The 23,619-nt window shown below is 29.2% G+C and overlaps 1 protein-coding gene across 1 annotated transcript in view; it reads left to right on the top strand.

Annotated features, from left to right (window-relative positions):
• The first annotated feature begins 224 nt into the window (after positions 1-224).
• LOC129988185 (equilibrative nucleobase transporter 1-like) overlaps positions 225-23,619 on the top strand; it is a 111,031-nt gene continuing 87,636 nt past the window's right edge. Inside the window, exon 1 of the mRNA XM_056096340.1 lies at positions 225-616. Coding sequence (XP_055952315.1) covers positions 380-616 — 237 coding nt within the window. The 5' untranslated portion in view covers positions 225-379. The remainder of the gene's footprint in view (positions 617-23,619) is intronic.

The following is a 23,619-nucleotide window of genomic DNA, read 5'->3' as shown; positions in this document are numbered from 1 at the left end:
AAATCATATTTGTTATATTCCAGTATTTTAATATTTAGTCATATCCAGATAAGAATTCTTAAGTCCTTATCAAGTCCTATAAAATAAATAACATACAACCGCCAAACAGAAAGCGATTACTTGCCAATTCTTGCAACCGTGAACTTTCTCCTCCCTTATCGTTCCACTCGACGTCCCTGAGTGTAATTTCTAGAGTAAGCGCTGTATTTAAAAATAAATAAGAAAAATCTAACACCTCTTTTCCCACTCGCAGGCTGAGCGTTTCCCCCATACTTGACGTCACTTCCGTTTTTTCACATGCTGCTGATTTCAAACGCAAACACAGACTCTTAACTTCAGTCGCAATCTCAGCCTTTCCTCAAGTCACATCAACCTAATCATGCCCCGGTCCAAGAAGTATTTTCTGTTGTTTTGGGGGCTTCTGGAAACATGGGTTTTCAGCGGGAGCATTTTGGGGTGGTCGGCACTGCACTATATGCTGAAGCAAGAAGGTGTGTACGGACACTTGTGCAGACCTATAGAGGTACCCTCATTAAATGTTTCGTCGGCATCTTTGACAGCCCCTGCTCTGACCCCTGTTGAAGAGATGGAAGAGGCTGTTTTACCCTCTGTGCAGGTAAGTGTGTTATTTATTATATGTACATATATAACAATGTGTTTGTTGTAATTTCGTAATTATAGAATTAAGGTACAAATTCATAAAAAAATAATAATAGTATTTATGTACTATATGTGGAAGTATTTTTACTATTTTTAAAAGTTATCGTCTTTCTTAGCTTTTTCAAAGGGATTTAATTTCTGCCGTTTTTAATTTATATTTTTCAATACGATAGAGGTAGCAAATTAAAAATCGCTTACCAACACTTCCGTGTAATGAGATTACAGAGTTGTAGATGTATATATTAATTTGTTTCCTGATATTTCAGAAAAAAATATTACATTCATTGGTACCTCTGAATATAATATTAAGAAGAACTTTTAAAAGATCTTATCAGATAGATCTTATATAAAAGATTTTATACTTATAGCAAAGTTGCTAGTGAATGCTCATTTTTAGTACTATAAACTAGGCGCATGATTTTATTTTTGCATGTATTTTAATTTCAGTAAGATCTAACTGTCGTATTAATTTAAACATGACAAAATAGCACATTAAATCTTTTTTTCTTAAATTCCTAAAGAATGTTATGAAAACACTTCAAAATAAATTTATTTTGGTTAAGGTTTCTTTTTTAATTTACTTAATTTAAGCTTTTCGTATCGTTTAATTAAAAATATGAGGCACAATTTTTTTAAGTAATAAAATGTTAAACTTATTTCATACTATACTGAGAGATTATTAAGTTTCCTTTTATAAATCTTATTATAAAGCTCCAGACAGCTTTTACTCTGACTTTTTCTAATATAATTTGTATTTTACCTGAATTTAAGCAGTTCGATATGAGTAATATTAAACAATTATGATTAACATTTCGAAATATGCATTTTTATGCATTTATTAACGTGGATATTTCGGAAAACATCATCTTTTAATCATTCTCATGAATAATCATTTTCTCTCACAATTTTAAAGAACATATCAAAATTCAATTTGATAATGATTTATTAATTAAAAAATAATAAGGAAAAGTTTCGTACATCTCCAAAAATAAATAAAATTTTATCTCCAAAAATAAAAAATAAAAAAAATTAGCCAGTTTAAAATTTTTTAAAAATAATATTTATACATTGTGGGACTTGCAGATAGTTTGAAAAAAATAGTTAATATTTAATGAAATGAAATTATAAAAGGAAAGAAATGACAAATTCATTATATTTTAGAAAGATGATCACTTCGTGTCTCAATAAGATTAAGTATTTTGAATTTATATTTTAAATATTTTATTTGATATTTATGGGTTGATTATTTTAAAGAGTTACAATTATTTTACCAGATATTAAAAAAGTTTCATGATTGCAGTGGGTTTTTTTTATCTCAGAGTGACGTAATTCAAAAAATTATGATTTAAAATTAATTTTCTCTAAGAATTTACAAGGTTAAATAAAGGTCTCACAAATCATTAAAAATATAAACAATGCCTATTTCCAAAATATTAAAAATTTCTGATATATAACGATTTTTTTTTTTTACAAATGTCGATTAAAATTTTTTTTATTTTAGACACCTAGGAAGACGTTTTTACTTTCAATTAAAAATATTTGATCATTTAACTACATTTACAAAATTAATTCCAAGAGGACAGGATTTATAATATTTTGATTTGTTAAATTATTTATCGATCCTAATCGAGTCCAATTGCTTTTGCCAGGTATCGAGTATTTACTCTCACTTACATATTCAGGGGAAATATTCTAGAGTAAGAAATAAGTCAAAATTTTAATTTCTATATTAATAGCTGATAAAATACTTATAGTGCATAACATGCAACTCTATAATATTTTATAAGTAAGAACAGTGTCATTTTTCATTTTTCCACTCCATATTTCCTATTTAATGTTAACTGAAAATTTATTATGAAGATTAATTTATTATGAAGTCATAACGTAAATAAAAAAACTGAAATTATCTTTGAAAGAATACACATGAAGTTTATACTTTTTTTTTCGTATTTCAAATAACTTATCTTCATTTTCTAATTATTAGACGCCTTTACCAGGAATATTGATTATATTTAATTTCAATTAAATCACTTAGATATATTTTCATGTCTTTCATTTCGCCGATTGTACATAAACTTTTCTGATGGAAACTAGTCCCATGATATCATACCGCTATTAAGACCGTAAATATGCGGAGTAATCATTGAAAAAAACCTCATATAATTTCTAAATTTCACGGGTTTTTTTTATTGCCTTGTACATTACACATATATAAAATAGAATCATTCTTCTTTAGCTTTCAACAACGGAAGAGAAAATCAAGCGATTAAATATTTGATGAAACAATGAAAACTGTTTGAAGTTCAGGGCAACAATCTATTGTTGGAAATTAGATAAAAAATATTTTTTATTACTTATATAAAAAAGACAATTTTTTAGATTTTGAAGTGGTAAAAAAATTTATTTGGATGAAATAATATTTTCGGAAGTTATTGCCGAAAAATTAGAAAATTCAGCTTAATTTTTAATCAATTAAACTTGTAATTAAATTTTTTTTAAAAAAATCGTTTTTATTTCAAATAGTATGGCTTGTAGAGTGCTATCCTACATCCTTATTACTAATAGAGATTGCAATTAAAAATTATTAAGCTTGAATTAAAAAATAAAAATGGACTGAATCATTAAATATCCTGAATACATTAGTATCTGAATACATTAAAATCCTCAAATAAAATTTCTGTATACTTTATGTATCCTCAATTGTAATTATAAGTTTGATATCTATATAAAGTGCATTAAAATTTCTAACAACAGTGTTTCTTCGTTTTGCGTTTATTTACTCAATGAATTGTTAAAGTAAAGTTATTCTATCTGTCGAAATCTTAAAGAACGCTTAGCTTATGAAAACGATTCATTAGTTTTCTTGCATGAAAAAAAATTATATAAACGGTATTGACAAATGGAGATTAATTTTCCACACACAATAATTTGCTTCTAATTTTCACAATCACCATCTGCAATTATTTGTTCACAAATACAGACCATGTTTGTTTACGTTATATAAGCAGTAATGAAATAAAGTCAGACTTGCAAACTCTAAGGTCAGAGTAATTAATGCTTCAATTATGACATTCTAGTAAGAAATACACTCAAGCCGTTTATTTAGATATGTTTTTTATGAACGAATAACTTCTCTAAATACATTATTGTTGTTTAAAGATATTAGACCATTTTTATTTTTTAATAGCTTTGTAATTGCTATGAGGGAACGTGATGGTCATTTCTGAAGGAAAACACGATAGACTGCTAATGCTATTCCCACCAAGACGCGTCGACAGGAAATATCTTTGTGAAGGATTTGTTAATAGCTGCTTTTGTGTGCTTCAAACAAATAAACCACAGGAAACCTTTTCATAATTAACTTTATAATAACTTAAAGTCGTTAGAACATTGAAATAAATAGTGAATAGATAGAAAACATTGAAATAAACAAATTTCATAATAAATGACGGATACAACATTATTAATATAAGTTAAAACGTATCGAGCTGATAGTTTTAAGTTCAAAGATATAACCGGTTGGTAGTGGTTTAGTATTTAAATATACTGGTAATCTAGTTTTGGTGGGAAAAAGGCGCAATATTTCTGCAGCGAACACTTAGATATTGATGATATTTTATCATTTGATTGTCTTTCACGTTTATGCTGACTGATCTAATTAAAGTAGTCTCTTTTTTCTGTGCATTTCATACTTAAAAGAGTTCTTTCCTACAAAGCTACATATTTTCATATATTTTATAATGCTGGTGTTGATATTTGTTGAAGGTTATTGTCACAATAATAGTCTTTATCATTGATTTGGCATCATTTGTAAAGGTCACTAATACTTGATTAATTTCTTTTTTACGATTTTAGCTATATCCAGTCCAGGAAGTCGCATGTATCAATTAATATCAAATAAAAGAAACCATTCATGAAGTAAATAGTAGGACTTCTTATAATTTCGAAATGAATACTGCCTTTAATATGGATGCAATAGACAATAAACTGCTAGTTTAGTACTTCAATGGAGTTCGCGAATCTTATTTGGAAATCGCTGATTGAATTAGACATTAAAAGTTATGTATAATTGTTTTAAGTTAAAAGAATATGTTGCTTTCACTCCTTTTCACTTGTTAATGATTTTTTTTTTTTGCTACTCCTTTTTGTAGTAGAAGGAACTGTACCTGAAATGAATTTTTGAGAAAGCTGGTAATTTGTCACACTTAGCAGGCATGGATAAGTGCAGGCCATGTCACTAAGGCCATGCACTTAGATGACATGGATATCCAAAACGTTTTGTCGCTGTTTTTATGGAAACTGGATAATCGTTAATCATTTTTGCTAGGTCTTATGCCGCCTTCATAAAAAATTAATAATTGCAATTTCTTTCCGATGATTTAGATATAACATAGTTTTTTTTCTGAGAATCAGCAAGATTATGGAAAACGATATTCTCATCAAAGAGCTATTGATTTGTCACTGGAACAATTAGCGGTTTTTAATACTTATTTAGACACCTAAATAAGAATTATAATTATCTTTAGATGCAGTTAAAATTTAAAACAAATGAATAGATTTCTCAGAAGCGTACATCTAAATTGGTTTATTAATTTTTTTTTTTATCTATTTTCATATTTATTTTGTGTTTCGCCCTTTCATTTATTTGTTGAGACTATAAAATTGTATCTGGTGGATTTGTGGAAAGGCATATTAGAGAACTTTGAAAGACCACTGAATTTAGAAGGAAACGAAGAAAGCCAAGTTTATTAAAAAAAATATACAATTAGCCTAGCTGTGAAATAAACCAGTCTTTTAAAAAATAAAATTTCTATGAATTATAAAATATTGCTGTAATATTTACTAGAATAATGTGTTTTAGATAAAACATTTCTATCGATTTCATTACATTTACCTATTATAATTTTTATCAATACGTAGTGTCTGCTTAAATAATAATTTTTATTAATGTAAATGTAGTGCAGTAATAGGCAGTAATAAATAAATAAAACATATTAATTTTCAAATTTCAAACTAAGTTACTAAAATAAAAAAATAACCCAAAATAAATCATTAACATAATTTTAAGAAAAAAAAACTGCTTTGAAATTTCAAACTAAATCGACCAATTTACTGAAAGAAATTTTATATTGTGCATCATTTTGAACGCATAACGATTTAAACATTTCTATGGGTTTCCTGGAATAAGGTTCCCTATTTAAGTATTTTGTTTTATCGATGAGAAATTTCTAAACCATGGTTTCGGTTTCATCTGATTACTATAATGTCTATTCTTAATATTCTACATTGCATAAAACTCGATAAATTTTAAAAACTTTGCAACTTTCTCAATTTTGATTGCGTTGTCGTTTCATTTATTTCAAAATACGTGTCAAACTTATCAAGGAATATCAATTTAAAAAATCTAAAATAAGTCATTTTGCATAATTTGACAAGTATCATTAAAAGATATATGGATTTTATAAAAGTTTGTGAAATATAATGTTCTTAAACATTGCACTTATATAATTTTTTTAGTGAAGTTGTTGATAAAATTATTTAAAAACCACATTTTTGTTTTAAAATTTATTGATTATATTTATACTTTTTGCAACATTGATATTCAATATGCGCTTAATTTTCGCGACAAACAGTATCAAAAAATTATTTTCCTAAGTTACAATCGAATTTTAGTTTCACTTTGCTATTTAATGTAAATTTGCAAAATATATCCATATTTCATTATTTTATATTATAAATTCATTTTATTTTATAAAATTCTTACACTCTAAAATAAATAAAACGGAATTAAAAAAGTCATTAAAAATGTTCGAAAATTTGTTTATACTATCATCAAAATCAAATAAATATCTAGCATCATAAAAATAAAAAAGTATATAATTTTTCCTCAATGAATCGTATGCAAGCGATTTTTATTTCAAGTCTTCTTTTCTTCAACAAAAATAATTATTCAAATATCTGCGGTATGAATTACGTATTTATTCCTTCCATTAATATAGAAATTCGTACGAATAAAAAAAAATCCCATTAAGTAAGAAGTTTGTTGAAATTAGATCAACCGTTTAAATTTAAAAGAAATAAAACAAAAAGAATGAAAGAAGTAGCATTGCTGAATAGCTTTTGAAACGGAAAGAATATGAAATATTGCTCACTTCCGCAATTACAACCGCAAGCGATGACTTCGAAATGAATAATATATATTTGGAAATAACGGCGTAATTCTGGAGGAAAAGTGATATGTTAACAGGTTCGACCTTGAGCTCTGTCTAGTAAGAAAAAGAGTAAATGTGTTCAATTTAGGAACGAATCAAATTCTGCATAGAATCTATTCAATTATATGCGGATTTAAAACTGCTGATTATTGCTTAATTTGTAAAGAATTGTTTGGTTTGTATCAGGTGGAGCAGTATTTGGATATAAAGTTTATTTTAATGTTAATTTACGATTGTCCTTATTTTCATTGTTATGTATTTTTCTATGAAATGTAAGAATGGTTTAAGTATTTTTGTGAGCTGGAATAAATTGAAATGTTTGCTAATAATTATACATTATGTAAATCAAAGCGATTTTTTTCTTTCATTGTACCTTCTAATCACTAGTAATTAAAAATGAAACAAGATTTCTAGTTTAAACGAAATGATAGTTTAGAGTTTCATTAAAATAACACGTTAGATTAATTTTCGATAAGTGTTTAATTCATAAATTCAATTTTTTTTATTAATTCGTTCGTGATTTGGATTGAGTTTCTGGAATTAATAATAATTTTTCTATCTCTTTTTTAAAATTAAGCTTGCAATTATCTTTTTTTCTGGAATGAATGCATTTCTTTTTCTAGTCTAGATATAAATATCACGTATTTTACTGCTTCGCAAAAATAAAAAAGGCCAGAGTGCAGTTCGCTAAAGGAAGAATGACCTATGAGTTATATATAGTATTTGTACACGATTTACATGTATATTCAAAAAATAATATATTATTTTTTTAAATGGAGGTCTACAAGCATCCGCTGAAAATTACTTTAATATATAGGCAATAAATATGATTTTTTTTTTTTGTAAATTGGAATAATTTACTTATTTCTTCAAAATTTCCATGCGAAATAAAAAATAAAATAAATAAATAAAAAACGAACTGCTAAAAATAACATTATCCAATTATTATTTTTGATGGAGTATGAGAATTTATGAAAACTGGTCATAAATTAGTCATAAAACTTACTAGTCATAAATAACTGTAATTATTCAACCAGAAATGTTTTCTTTATATTGGTTATGTACTTTTCAAAAACGCGTGGTGTTTATGATGTGGTATTATTCATAGGTGTGGTGTTCATTTAAAATTTACAAAATAAAATCAGGATTTTTCTTTTTAAAAAAATGAGAAACATGATTTTTTGTCGATGCACAGTTATTTAAATTCTTTTTTCATAGTACAATGAAAACCTAAAACTTTCTGGTTTAAAGAAAAAAAATATAAAGGAAAAATATGATATAAATTTGACAGATATAAAAAAAGGTATCAGCAAATTAATAAAAAAAAATCAAAGGTGCAAAAATCTAAAACGAATAATTTACATAAACAGTATTTCTAGTTTCTCTGATGTGTTAATTTTTAAACATGTAAAAGAATTAATTGTCATTGTAGTTATCGGAAAAGTAAACAAAACACTTTAGCATTGAAGATCATGTTCTTTCTGTTAATTTTTTAGGCATGGTTTCTCACCATGTTCTATGCAATTTGTTCAAGGAGCTCAAGCATTGTATTTCAGAATTGTTTAAGGGTTTTATTTTTTGGGCTTAATTCTTGTTATTAGAAAGATAATGTTGCAGAATACCCTCTCTAAAAATCGTAAAAGCAGCTTTATCTGTTTACATGATTCGAATCAGTGACAATGCATAGAGAGGTAAAATTTATGGTATAGGATTTTAAATATAACCCCCCCCCCCCAAAAAAAAAAATTAGTTTTTATTTGAACAGTTCGAAGTTTGACTAAAGTATTTAAAATATTATATCGAAGAAAACGCAAACTTAGAAAAATTCCTTTCGACCAGCTGAAAGGCAAAAGTAGATTCCTTTACATCTAAGTTACTGTCTGGTAACATAAATTGTTGAAGTTAGAAACAGTCAATATTAGCTCTTGAAAATCACTTTTCAGCTCCTAATTTCTAAGATATTTAAGTTATCGAAATACTTTAAATACAAAAGTTGTTCATCTTGATGAGACGCTAATTTGGCTATCAGAATTTATTTTTCTATCTTCAATATTAAGAAAGTTATAGCGAAAGGAAAATTTCTACCCCTGACCATCATTATAACACTCTGTGAGTTAGATGGGCCATTTACGAACTCGTCCCAGATTTTTAATGAAGGATGGTTTTACTTTTGAGCGAAGGGTGGTTTAAGGCTTTAGGGACCATGATCGGTGAAGAACGGGTGAAATTCTCGCGAAGTCTTGTCATGAGAACCATTGTGTAGATAATCTTCTTATATGAATCTACCAAAAAAATAATTTGGAATTTTTTTTTTCTAAAAAGCAGACAAAAAAAAATTGCGCTCACATTCTCGTTTTAAAGATAACGATTATAATGAAATACATTCAAATGAATTCAGACGCGGAGTAATACTTCTGGAGTTTTCTAATGTTGATCGTTTTTGCATGATGTTTTAAATATAATTTTCTGCTCCATAATTTCTGTTTAATTAGTTCTCTTCAAGATATTAATCTTTGATCTATTTGCAATTAATCAATTTCGAAATAAGGTAAGGTAATAAGCTCAGAAAGCATCTCCTTCATTTTTAAATATAGAAAAAAATGAAGGAAAAAGGACAATATTTTTGAAATAAGTGATAAAAGATCTTTATGCCTAAAAGTTTCAAATAGATATAAAAATTTATATGATTGGTCATTCTGGTTACATGGCAGTATAATTTGGTGTGCCGGCGTCCTGGCCTAAGGTTAGCGCGTCTCTGATCTGGGTGCCCCGGATTCGAGTTCGGGCATGGTTGTTTTCTACCCTGTGTTCTATCTGTGAGGTATGAGAAAGAGCCCTTCTGTAGAAGGGGTTGTGCAAGTGAGTATGTGAGTGTCATCTTCATATGAGATAAAGTCAGACTTCTGCCCTCGGTGCTCAGCGTCTATACCCTCAGAAGCTAATGCACCCCTCTTTCTCCGGTCTCTTCTCTTGGTTTGAATTGGTGTTCAGTCCAAGGGAGATAAGCAACAACAGCAACATAATTTTGAGTAATGCAATCTTACATCTTTATTGCTATAAATGCACCCTTATCATATTGATAGTTATTGCAGTATATAGTCTTTATCAAAGTGTAAACCAGTATTTAATTATAGCTTTGCAAAATTAGTCTTTCATTTTATTAAAATATTTTTGATTTGATACTTTATTCTATATACTGACTGAAAGATATGCAACAGATATGTTTGTTTCATTACACTTTTTCGAAATAGATTCGGTTCATTCGCAAAAATGGCCAATTGGTAAGAATAGTTTGTTACATGATTTCTAAGATTTTTTTGTTCAAGTTTTGTATTCCCGCATGTGGTTTGAAGTCATTGGCGGCTCATCCATTGAAGATACACAGCTCTAATATTTCTGTTGAAATTATTATTGTTTTTTAATATTGAATCTTCGTCCTTTATTAATCTTCGTCTCTAAATTACTTACTTTTTCACTCCGAGAGTCGATGTTCAAAAGAATTTGAAAACATACAAACAATAAGAACGTTAAGGGAAGACAGAAAATGAATAAAAGAAACGGTGGGGAAATTATTTCGGGGCTAGTCGCTGGCTGCCCAGGAAATTTCACTGCATGCATAATTCATTATTAATTTGAAGACCAAAAGGGATATTTTTGCCCTTTGAATTTAGAGGTATCAGAGCTGTAGTCTGAGCAAACCCGGCTTAAAGTGAAAGCAATGTTTTTTTTTTTTTTTTCACTCCGATGCTGAGTTCGCTTTTTTCTCTTCATTGCTTCGTCTTCTCTTTTTCCCCTGCTTTCTCTCAATGTATGCCTATGAATTTCTGTTTTTCTTCTGTCTGCCTCGACCTAAAACGTATTTGGTTTATTGAATAATTCTTTGGAAATAAAGATACTCTAAAATGTTATTCAGATGAAACTTTTTATATTGATTTCAACCACTACATGTGGAAAACAACGGATGTTGGAGGTTCAACCAAAAATTATATTTTCACAGCTTTTACTGAATGCACAATTCAGTATAAATATATAGGTCATTACATGCCAAATATTGTCCAAAAGTCTTTAAGAGGATAACTCAGTACGAGCGAAAACTTTGCTGCCAAATTTATTTTAAACATAATTGGCTATGAGGCTGTAATGCAAGAAAAAAGAATTATTTTATTTTACTTGTCTATTTTATAATGAGAATAATGCATGGAATGTTGATTTGAACCATATTACTGAAAAATTTTCTAAAAAATGAAAATTCTGAAGAATATTTTATAAATTTAATAGATATAGCGAAGTTCGGTAACAACACATTTTATACCTGGCTTCAAAATTTAAACAACTAATACTATTTATGCATAAAATATAGCAATTCTTAAAAATGCGATTTCTTGAAGAATATACACAGGGTGTCTCAAAAATCTTGACCGAGGCTTTTATTCGTTAAATATTGATCATGGACATATAATGTAAATTACAAAGTTGTGTGAAAAAAGGTGCAAAATGTTATGAAATCGATTAAAATTTTCAGGGGATTAAATTTTTAAAAATGCAAAATTTAAATTTTTATACGGACCCCATAGAAAAAAATTCCCAGTAAGTAAAATGTGCCTCATCCTCTAAAAAGGTCAATAGTGTCAACTTGTTCAAAATATTTTCCATCTATGCCAATACAGAGCTGCATTCGCCTGATGACACTTCTGTCCACTCTATCAAGTTCTTGTTCGGTGATGTCACGACAACCCTCTAAAGTGCGTTGTTACAATTCTGCTTTATTTAAGGGAGGTGAAAAATAAACCGCTGTACGTAAACGACCCAACAAAAAAATCCATAGATGTTGAATCAGGTGATCTAGGGGGAAATTCGACTGGACCATGCAAGCCGATCCACTTATCTGGAAACTTGCTATTTAACCAGTGTTTCACAACTGTAGTATGGTGAGCTGGAGATCTATTCTTTTGGAACCAAACATGTGGAAGTACTGTTAGAAGAAGATCCCCCATAAAATAAGGAATAACCACATTCAGAATCTCATTAACATATCTGTCTCCCGTCAACGTACCATCACATAGTATGGGTCCAAGCAAGCAGTTTTTGAAAATATCACACCATGCATTCACAGAAAATTGCCTCTGATGATGAATAGCCTGTACCACGAATGGTTTTGCTTCTGACCAAAAGTGCTCATTTTGAGGATTTATACATCCATCTTTTTAAAACAGCATTCGTCTGTCCAAATTATGTTTTTCAGGAAAGAGGGATTAGCATCTTCCTGATTAAAAGTCCAATTACAAAAGTCTAGACGACGTTGATAATCTGTTGGCTCCTGCCCTGCACACCATGATTGCTAAAAGGATGCCACCTCTTCCTTCTCAGTATTCTCCACACTACTGTGCGTGATAGATTTCATTTCTGAAGCAGCAATACGAACAATGCTATGTGGATGACTGCAAAAGTAAGCCAAAATATAAATTTCTTCATCAGTTGAGTGAACTAGGGGCCTACTTCGTCCATCTACAGGATATACGTTTCCTCTTTCATGCATTCGTTGCACTAATCGGGAAATAAATCTCTCAGAGCGATGTCAGGAATTGAGATATTTACACCGAAATTCAGTGCAGTTTCGCTAGCATTGTGATTGCATAACTGAAAAGCATTAGGATTTTAAAAAGTCCTTCATTGCTGTATTGTGACATACTGTTTGTACAGGCTAATTGCACTCTTAAAATATAGCAGAAGTGTGAAATATTTATGTTTAAAAATCCTTTTTAAAAAGTCCTTCATTGCTGTATTGTGACATACTGTTTACAGGCTAATTGCACTCTTAAAATATAGCAGAAGTGTGAAATATTTATGTGCAAGTTATTCTTACGTAAGCTATGCTATTGATCAACGACAGTGCACAAATAACAAAATATAATGAAGCGTCTGTTGAGATTATGGGACGCACCAATCAGAGGCATATATTTGCATATGCAAACATTTCTAAATTTATTACAAGTTCATTGACTGTGCTATTTTTCTCTAATTCATGATATAAAATTTTATAGTATTTTTCAGGAAGCATAAATTTTAAAATTTGTATTTAAAACTAAAGATATAAAGCATATTTTATTTCCTTATGATGCATTCCAGCGTCGCGTCATCTGCACTGAAGCTGTAAACATTTTCATTTTCATTTGCGATTAATCCTTCACCAACTTTGTTTTAACATATCTTTGAGAGTTTTCATGATAAAATTCTGAAATTTTCCTTATGAAATGACCTTATTAGAGAATGGGGCACATTTTACTCATTGGGAATTTTTTTTGTACGGGGTCTGTATAAAAATTTAAATTTTATATTTTTTAAAGTTTAATCCCCTGAAAATTTTAATTTATTTTATAACATTTTGCCCTTTTTTTACGCAACTTTGTAATTTACAGTATATGTCTATATTTAAGGAATAAAAGCCACGGTCAAGATTTTTGAGACAGCCTGTATATATTTTTTTGGCATTCGTTATTACTGAGACGATGAGACATCACTGCTTGATGCTTTTACTTTGAAAGAAGAGTCAACAAGAAATACACGGGAAAAATTCATTATTAAAAGTGCCTAATTGACAATTATGCGTATGTTAACAGACAGAGTTTTTTTAATTCCCCCCACACACACCATGGTCATTTTTCTTTGCAAAAATTTAGATCGCATTAAAAACGATAGCCAGTGTAGGCAGTAACATGCAATGTCTAGACTTTTAGTTTTGATGGAATTAATGAAATTGGTTAAACAATGGAACCTCGTTTAACGCCTGCAAGTAAACGAAAGTTTCTTTCTCATAGGAATCCATATGAAATAGTACAATGCATTCCATTTCGAAAAAATTGGCAAGTAAATTTATAATAATGTAAGTTATTATTTATATAATGCATGCTTCTTTGGAAGAAAATTGTCATACGCTATTTGTTTTTGACTACGCTTCAACATTTGACGAAAATGCGATGCAGTATTTTAACCAAATGAATTTGTTTCGCGCTTATCTATTTGCCTTATTAGGGTGCTGTTTCTCAATATATGATGTAATTCTATGCTTTCAGCATGTTCTTTACTTTTCTGGACGATTGTTATTTTGTTGAGTTATTATCGCCTTCCGACTAAATCTCTCCTGGGGCTTTTTGCTGTGGCACAGAATGCTCCTTCGTAAGTTCTACTGATGTTATGGGCTCATCGAAGTTGCTTCTACCCATCTTTAATCATGTAATCTTGGCCAGAGACCCCATCTCGTCAATTATGGGTCGACAGGCACTTATTGAAACATTCCAGAGTCGTGTTTGACAAAGCTATCTGGCCAAAACTTCTTCTATGTAGGTACAAAGGTTCTCTTCAAACAAATGCTCAATACAAATTTATGCTCAATACAGTTTTAATGAACAGAAATTAATAATTTTTACACAGATAGTAACTTCTGAGTTTTTATTCTTTTACTCTTTACTCTGATCATCAAAGGAAGCTTAATGTTTGCTTAATGTTGTTAAGCTCTTTTGGTTATTACTAAAATGAAAATGCATTAAAAGGAATTCTGAAAGGGTTTAAGTTCGTAGGATTAATAATTTTGCATTTAGAACTGTTATGAAGAGACTTACACTCTCGATTTTCGAAATTTATATATTCTTATAACGTTATCCTGAAATGAAACATAAATCTGCTATGCACGCATTTTCATGAGACACGTAGTGCAATAAAAACTTGGAAAATTGAAATAAAAATCTAAACATCAATTTATTCTTCAACCACGTAGCATTATGGCCTTGGTTCTTTTATAGGTCATTTTTATGCATTTTAGTATTGGAAAATGGCATTAGCCCACAAATTAATTATGTATATTTATTAAAGAAAAGCCACCAAATACCAAAATAACAAAACCAAATAGTTAAATTTTTTTGTTATATAACTTTGAATTTTAAAAATCTATTTGCATTTTAAGTCGAATTATGAATCAGCCAATTTGGCATTTCTAAATGATAATTTAAGAAACCAAGAGTTTCCACAAATTAGTATGCAAAGAATTTTTATTGAGTTTAAATTGGTTAATTTAGATGTGAACGGAAGCCTTATAAATGTAGATTTATTTAAAATTCTATTTTCATTATTATTTTCTCAAGGTTATTCCAGCTTGCCAATAAGTTCATTTCCATTCCAAATTCTCATTTCTAATTTGCTTGAAAAAATAAATTAAAAATGATTTCATTAAACTAAGAATGCTGGATTGGACATGAAATTGAATACCAGATCAGAATCTGATTATTTACGAGATCGTTTAATTGACATCGATTCCGAATAAGTTAAAAAAATCAGAAATAAAGAAATATATTCTGTAGTTCTCAATAGGTGATGTTTGTTTCGATCATACAGACACTTGACTTTCAGTAAGCCGTACGAACAGTAGCTTACTGAATGCAAATTATTCAACTCCAAATCGAGTAGTTGATGAATTTGATTGGTAACATATCTATGCTTTTGCAATTTCATAGTCTAAGTTCAATTTGTTTTTTCTGTAGACGGTTAATGAAAAAATAATTATTTTAAGGGAGAACAAATTCAATCAAGGCGAAAAAAAAAAACCACATCTTTAAGTCAAGAAAAGGGAAAGTCTGTTTAATTTTCGAATTCTATGAAATTCCAATGCACTCTTAAACAAGCTATTTTTAGTTTATTTGCATTGAAATGATTATTTTATGTACAGAATAATAATTCAAAAAATGTTTTTATCGTCTTCTACTTTATTTTTTAAATTAAAAATGAGAAAATTCTGTTGCATCCGAAAATATGTTTTTTTATCATCTTGTAACTTCTTGAAAAATTATAGATTATTCGATTATTAAAAACTGCAAATTTTTTTTCCAATAAGTTATTATCGGTTTTTATTAAAAATTTAATTAAATATTTTGAATTGCAATTTAAATCTAAAGCTAGGCTTCAGGCATGAAATATGAAAATAACTATTTGCAGGTGTGAATTTAAATCTCCATTGGCCATTGAAATCAAATTTTGATTCTATTTTTAAATAAGACATTTAAAAGCATTTTTCAAGTTAAAGAAACCTTTTTTTTATCATCATTAATTTTATAAGCTCTCTTAGTGGGAAAATTCTAATGCCTCATACTCGAGGATAATTTTTCGTGCTCGGAAACAGAATGGAATTGTCCCTTGTATTTGAAAGTCTAGTCACAAATTACCTTTCAACCCTAGATTTCAACTATGGGCCTGGAACCACTCAAGTGAGGGCTTTGTTGAAAGATTTCAACCCCTTTGGAAAATTTGAGTCAAGTCCGAGCTCAGAGGATTAATGAACTAACAAGTCTGGAATTGGAAAGTAGCTTTAATAATGACATAATTATTTTGTACAAAAATTATATCACAATTGAAAGAGCAAAGTTTTGAATATATATATTTCTTAAGTGCATTATTTTTAAAACATAATATCTTAAAAATCATGTGTTTATTTATATACTTTATGATTGTTTTAATTGCGGAAGAATATTCACATGACAGTATTATTTAGAATTTCTTATAAATTAAAATTTCAAATTAAATTTCTTATAAATTAAAAATTAATTAAATTTCTTATAAATTAAAATTTTAAATTAAATTTCTTATAAAAAATTAATTAAATTTCTTATACATTAAAATTCATATTTTCTATATTTAGAATAAAATTTATTTTCATATATTTTCATTATGGTATGCAAGAATTAAATAAAATGTCTCATTATGAATTTTTCAGTATTGTGTTTAAAGAATTTCCAAATATTTCCCGGTATCCGGTATTTACAATTATTTGAAAGCAGTCCATTCATGATTTTGTCGGAGGGGCGAATTTGGGCGGGATCGGATTCATAAGGTTAAAATATCATAAATCTTATTTAAATCTTGTTCTCATGTCTTAGCTATTTTAAATTCGGTTTTCTAAATAAATCTTTGAAAGATCATACTTAATAGGATCAATTCTATAGTATAATTAGAGATTCACTCACCGAACTTCGCAGAAATAATTCTTTGACGGCGTCAATATTATTTGCTGGCGGAACACTGCAGATGTACAAAATCAATAATTTTTTAATTAATAGAAAATTAAATATTTGTTTAGTTGTTACAAAACCGTTGTTAAAACTTTCCTTGTGCTTCACAGTATTTATAAGAAAAATTGGAGAAAAAGCATTCAATAATTTTTATTTCTATTGGGAACCAAACAATTAGGTTTCCAGTTTTATTCACAGAGATAGATACATATATGAAACAATCGTAAACATGTAAAGCTGTAAAATTGTTTTACATTAAAAATTTCGTTTCATGCTTTAGATATGGCGAAAACAAATGCTGAAAAAATTTCTGATGCCACTATTATGAGATTTATATGTTAAAACGTCTTTAGAATTAAAAAAATGAGCAGAATTTGTTAAAAGATTTTTTTTTATCGTTAACTCAAAGTTCGAAAACGTAGCTATAAAACTGCAACAAATATATCCTTAACAATATTAACATAACAGGCAGAGAGACAGAAAAAATATTAATTATCCTTAAAGCAAGTTATTTGTTCCTTGCTTTTTAAAGTTTAAATATTTCTAATTAGAATGGCAAATTTTAACGTTACATAAATAATTATGAATGGAAATAAATATATAAAACTTAAGAAAAAAAGACATTAATTATCTAATCCGAAAAACATTTAGTTAATATCATCGAAAACAACATGATTTTCGACGACGGAAAGAGTTGTTATTTGCATTTTAAATGTTTCTAATTAGAATGGCAAATTTCATAAAATAATTATGAATGGAAATAAAAATTTGTAACTTACCAAAAAAAGACTTTTATTATTTAATCTAAAAAACATTTATTTAATGCCGTCGAAAACAACATGATTTTCGACGACAGAAAGAGTTGTCGTTCTTTGCATATTTAAATATTTTTAATTAGAACGGCAAATTTCGCGTTACAGAAATAATTATGAATAGAAATAAAAATATATAACTTACGAAAAAAATATTTTTATTATTTAATCCGAATAACTTTTATTTAATATCGTCGAAAAGAAAGAGTTGTTGTTCTTTGTATTTTAAATATTTTTAATTAGGATGGCAAATTTCATGTTACATAAATAATTATGAATAGAAATAAAAATATGTAACTTACGAAAAAAAAAAGACTTTTATAATCTAATTCGAAAAACATTTATTTAATGGCATCGAAAACAACATGATTTTCGACGATATAAAGAGATAGGCGACAATCCTTTTTAAGATGGAAATTAATGATACCTAAACAGTACGCTAAGAAGTTAACTAAGAGAAATAAGATAAAATTTTAAAACAGTATTGTAAATGGAAACATTGCTTTTAATTTTAAACACTACTATATTATTATGTATTAAACTCTACTTTTATTACTACTTTATTACGAACTCTTGGCCTGTGATATGAATTAAATAAAGTCTCACAATGCAATATGTAATAAATTAGAAGAAAAAAATTCATATTCTTAGAAATCATCAATGAACGGGAAAAAGTGATTCCGTCACGCTAAGTTTAATAACATTGCTGCTATTCCTTATTATTTTTTCATGTGGAAGAAGACTGGCTTCCGCTTTCTTAGACAATGCATCATTAAAAACAACAAATAGATTTTTCTTCTGTAGGGGAGAAAGAGAGATGAACGTGCAGCTAAAGCGCCCGGCAATAATTTATAAGGTCAAACAGCTATGAGGTATTCTTATGCTTCATAGTTGTTTGACCGTGTTCTCGAGTAGAGAATCTTAAGAACTCTCTCAGCTCTTGTTGGAAGTTGCTGTGAATAAATACAACTGTCATAAATTTCAATAACCTATAAGGAAGTTTAAAGACCAGGACGATAAAGATATGGAACTGAATGATGCATGTACTTGAAATGATTATGCCATCAATGGTTTAAATACTCGATGGGGATATGTGAATTTGTTGTTCACTAAAAAGAAAGAAAAGAACATATCTAAAGTGCTTGAAAATACGGTATTGCATCTGATTTTTTTAATATACAGTGTAAGCGTATTCTCCCATTTTTCAAAACATCAATTTTGCCTTTTTCTTGTAGAACTAGAGTTTGTAATGTCGGTAGTTTTAACATTAATCCTGTTCGTAATTAGTATAAACCTTTTTATTGATGTGCACGAGTCCATGAACAACCATTGAACAATTTGATAATTCACCTTTGATGCAGAAAAAAAAATTAAAACAAGAGATGGAATGCTTAGAGTAGAAAATTAAAAGAGGGGTGGGGCTATATTTAAATAACGAACTTTAGCAATTAACTATATGACTCCGGCTAATGTAAGAAATCCAGCACCTCAAAAGCTAAGATAATTTTTCGTACACGATAACAAAATGGAATCGTTCCTTCCGTATGAACTGGTCATGAATTACCTTTCAACTAAGATTTCAAGTATGCTCCCGTAAACATCCGAAGCAGTTCTTAACACTTTCAACACTACCGACGAGATATCTCATCTTTCAGATACTTTCAATTACAGGTTTCTGTGGGCTAAAATTTGTTTCTTATGCCAGTTTAGATAGGTTGAACTTTCTTCTTCAAATGTGTATTAGAAAGTTCAACCTATCTAAACTTGCAAAAGAGACAAATTTTAGCCCACAGAAATCTGTAATTGAAAGTATCTGAAAGATGAGATATCTCGTCGGTAGCGTTGAAAGTGTTAATTGAACGGGATGATTTCGGGCGAATCTGCTCTCATGGGATTAATGAATCAACAAGTCTGGAATTTGAAAGCTGCCTTAATATGGCATGATTATTTTGTCCAAAAATTAGATCGTAATATGAAAGATCAAAGTTTTGAATAGATATATTGTTTACTTGCTTTATTAAAAAATATAATGGCATATAAATCGTGTGTTTAATTATACATTTCATAATAGTTTTAATTAAGAAAAAAAATCCCATAAAATATTATTTGGAATTCTTATAAAATGGATGAATTTTTATTATATATTTTATAATCAGAATAAAATTTATTTTCATATACTTTTATCAAGGTAACCAAGCATCAAATGAAATGTTCTTAATACGAGTTTTTTTATATTATATTTAAAGAATACCGAAAGATTTATGAGTACTTCAATTACGTTTGAAAATTTTATTGAATGACCAGTAACAGGAAAAGTCGATAAAATTGCAATTACTATGCACGACGACGAAGTATATGGTGAGAATGTATTATAAACAGCAAAATGTTTGAATTACCGTTCTGCGGTAACTCAGCATATTGCACGTCATGGACAATATTGTTCAACATTATATAATATTATACGATATTGTATAATACTTTACAATACTGAACTTATTCAACATAATATTATATTGTGATATATTCTTAGCTTCACTATTCTAATGAATATGAATGTTTTATACAGGGTGTTCATTAATTATTGTCGGAGTTTCCGTATCTCATAATTTTCGAATAAAAAATATTACGCAATAACCGATTACGTATTCGTCAATTAAACTCAAAGAATTTTACGTGGCAACAATGCGATCTTAGCGCATTTGCAGTCTGTGTAATTATGACGTTATAAATAAAAATGGAGACCGTGCAAGAAAAAGCAATGTGTATATTGTGGTTTTTCGAAACTAAATCAGTCATAACTACTCAACGTCGCTTCAGGACCACGTACAAGATAGATTCTCCTTCGGATAATTCTATCAGGCGCTAGTTAACACAATTTCAGGAAACTGGTAGCGTTCTACACCGAAAGGGAGCGGGAAGATCGAGCACTTCGCAGGAAAATGTTGATCGCATTCAAGAAGCGTTTACTCGCAGTCCACGAAAATCAACGAGACAAGCAGCTGTGCAATTACATATGCCGCATACGACGATATGGAACGTTCTCCATAACCGCCTTCATTTGAATGCCTACAAAGTGCAAATTGTGCAAGCTTTTCACCCGAATGATATGCCGCGTCGTTTTGAGTTCGCTGAACAAATTTTGACTCGATTTGAGGATGATGAAAATGACCTTCGCAAATGGTTCTTCAGTGACCCATCCACTTTTCATGTGTCAGAAAAAGTGAATAAACATAACTGTAGAATATGGAATTCGGAGAATCCGCACGATTATCGAGAATTGGAAAGAGATAGCCCAATGTTTGGTGCACTTTGTCACATACTGAAGTTACTGGACCTTTCTTCTTTGCTGAAACAACAATAAACTCCGTGACATACCTTGACATGCTGGAGATGTATGCGGTTCCTCAGATGCAGCAACATCAGCCAGATGTGATATTTCAACAGGATGGTGCACCCCCACATTGGGGCATGATTGTACGTGACTTTTTAGACGAGAACTTTCCCGACAGGTTGTGTGGAAGAGGTGGACCAATCCCATGGCCTCCGAGATCACCAGATATAACACCGCTGGACTTCTTTCTATGGGGGTTTGTCAAGAACATTGTATACATGACCCCTGTGCCCTCCCTTGATGAACTGAAGCGCAGAATTGTTACTGCGATCCAAAATGTTATCCCACAAATGCTGGAGAACACTTGGAGGGAAATCGAATTTCGTCTCGATGTGTTACGAGCCACAAAGGGCAGCCATGTTCAAATTCATTAATCTTTTTAATATCATTAATAAAATTCTTTGAGTTGTAATTTACGAATACATAATCGCCTTCAGCTGAATGCCTACAAAGTGCAAATTGTGCGAGCTTTACACTTTAATATCATTAATAAAATTCTTTAAGTTGTAATTTACGAATACGTAATCGGTTTTTGAGTAATATTTTTTATTCGAAATTTATGAGGTACGGAAACCCCGACAATAATTAATGAACACCCTGTATTTTTCTGAGAGTGAAAAAAGTGTTTTTGGAACTGCGTCTATTTCTCTGTGAAAACAGCACAGTAACGGAATAGACATAAAATTTGATATTCGATCTTTACATAATAATTGCAGAATTTTTTTAGAATCAAATTTTGGATGAAATTCTTTTTAACGAAGGATTTTTACTTGTCCTTACTCATCTGAGTAAGTCAGAAATGAGGATATTTAGAAGAGTGAATATCATTATAAATGGAATTAAGTATTTATGTCTAATTTTCTTCTAAATTCATCAAAGATTAACGAACTGGTTATCAGACTTCCTTAAGAATCATCACAAATAAATAAAATCTGGTATATATTCTTGGCACTAAAATTGTAGACCTGTTTCAAAATTGGATCCATTTGGCTAAGCTCTTTATATACTAACAGTATTTACTGCTTAAATCTTGCCGAATCTTCGTAATACGACTATTTTTTCTTTCAGCCAACAATAAATATCAACTAAAAGTAAAAATTAAAAATCTTTAGTTATTAATTAAATTAAGTTATTTTAATTAATTTCAAAAAGTTTTTTCTTCTTTTCTGAGTTTGTTCTGCACCAAAATTTATCTAATGATGCAAAAATAAGACTGGAAATCTGTTGAAAAAATAATTTGGAAATAAAAGATTAATCGAAGTCTAAAACGTACATTGGATTCTCATGAATGCATTAGGAAGTTAAACGCAAAATCCTTTGCATTTTATTAGCAAAAGAGAAAATTCACTGAAGAAAACTCGTATTGTTTTTTTTTCTTATAATTTATTTTAGAATAATTCGAATTACGATAAGACTCTTTGTTTAATCCGCTTAGACTGACTTCGTAGTTATTTTTAAAAAAATCCCCCGTCTGCTTTGAATCGGCAGTTTTTGATTGAATTTTCCCAAATTCTTTTTCAAAAGAAATAAGTGATCAAGTTTTATTTCATGTCATCGTGAAGATTGGATTTTGAAACAGACCATTTTAAGCATTATCGCAAGAAAGATACGAATTTAATCGCAGTAAATTCTGGAAATGCCAAAATATTTAGCAATATTTATTGTAAGATACAGTTTCTTCACGTCATTATCGCAATGTCTGATTAAATACTTATTTATATTTATCTGATAAAAATATTGTAAGAAAGAAATTGCTTTTAAATATTATATTATGATTATTTAATATAGTAAATGCAGAAATATCACTATTAGTTTCAAACTACTTTATCTGTGGCTGTTAAATTTGAATAAATATTTCATTATAAATGGAAGTAAAATGTAAATTTTTTCACACCTTGAGTACTATTAATACATATAAAAGCCGTCCCAAAATAAACGCAAGACTTGAATTTGCCACCATTCGCGCAGTAAAGTGTTGGAAACCCTATTAAAAAAACCATTTTAACCATAAGGTTAGTAAAAATGGTTCCTTACACGACAACGACGTATTAAAAAATTATGAAAATCTGGCTGCCATGGTACGAAAATTTGAGAATTGGTCCCTACATCATGTGATTTAACACCCTTGAATTTCCTTTTATGGAGTTATTTGAAATCAAAGGCCTATGACAAGAAGCCCACAAGCACGCGTGCATTGAAACAGGAAATTCAACGCTACATCGTCGAAATTCAGTCACATTTATGCAAAATAGTCATGGAAAATTTCGACAAAAGAGTACATACGTGCCAGCAAAGCCGTGGAAGCCTTATATGTTATTCTATACATAACCCTATCCTGTGTACTTTAAGATTCAATACAAAAATAATAATTTAAACAAAAAAAACCTGTGTTTTTTATTTAATTCAAATCTTGCGTTAACACAAATTATATTAACAAATCTTGCGTTGCTTCGCGTCTATCGTGTAACACTCCATTTTTACTAACTCTAAAT

Source organism: Argiope bruennichi, chromosome 10, assembly GCF_947563725.1.
Source record: "Argiope bruennichi chromosome 10, qqArgBrue1.1, whole genome shotgun sequence".
Taxonomy (NCBI): Eukaryota; Metazoa; Arthropoda; class Arachnida; order Araneae; family Araneidae; genus Argiope; species Argiope bruennichi.
Note: the sequence above shows the minus strand (reverse complement) of the source record. Positions and strands in the feature narration are given on the sequence as shown.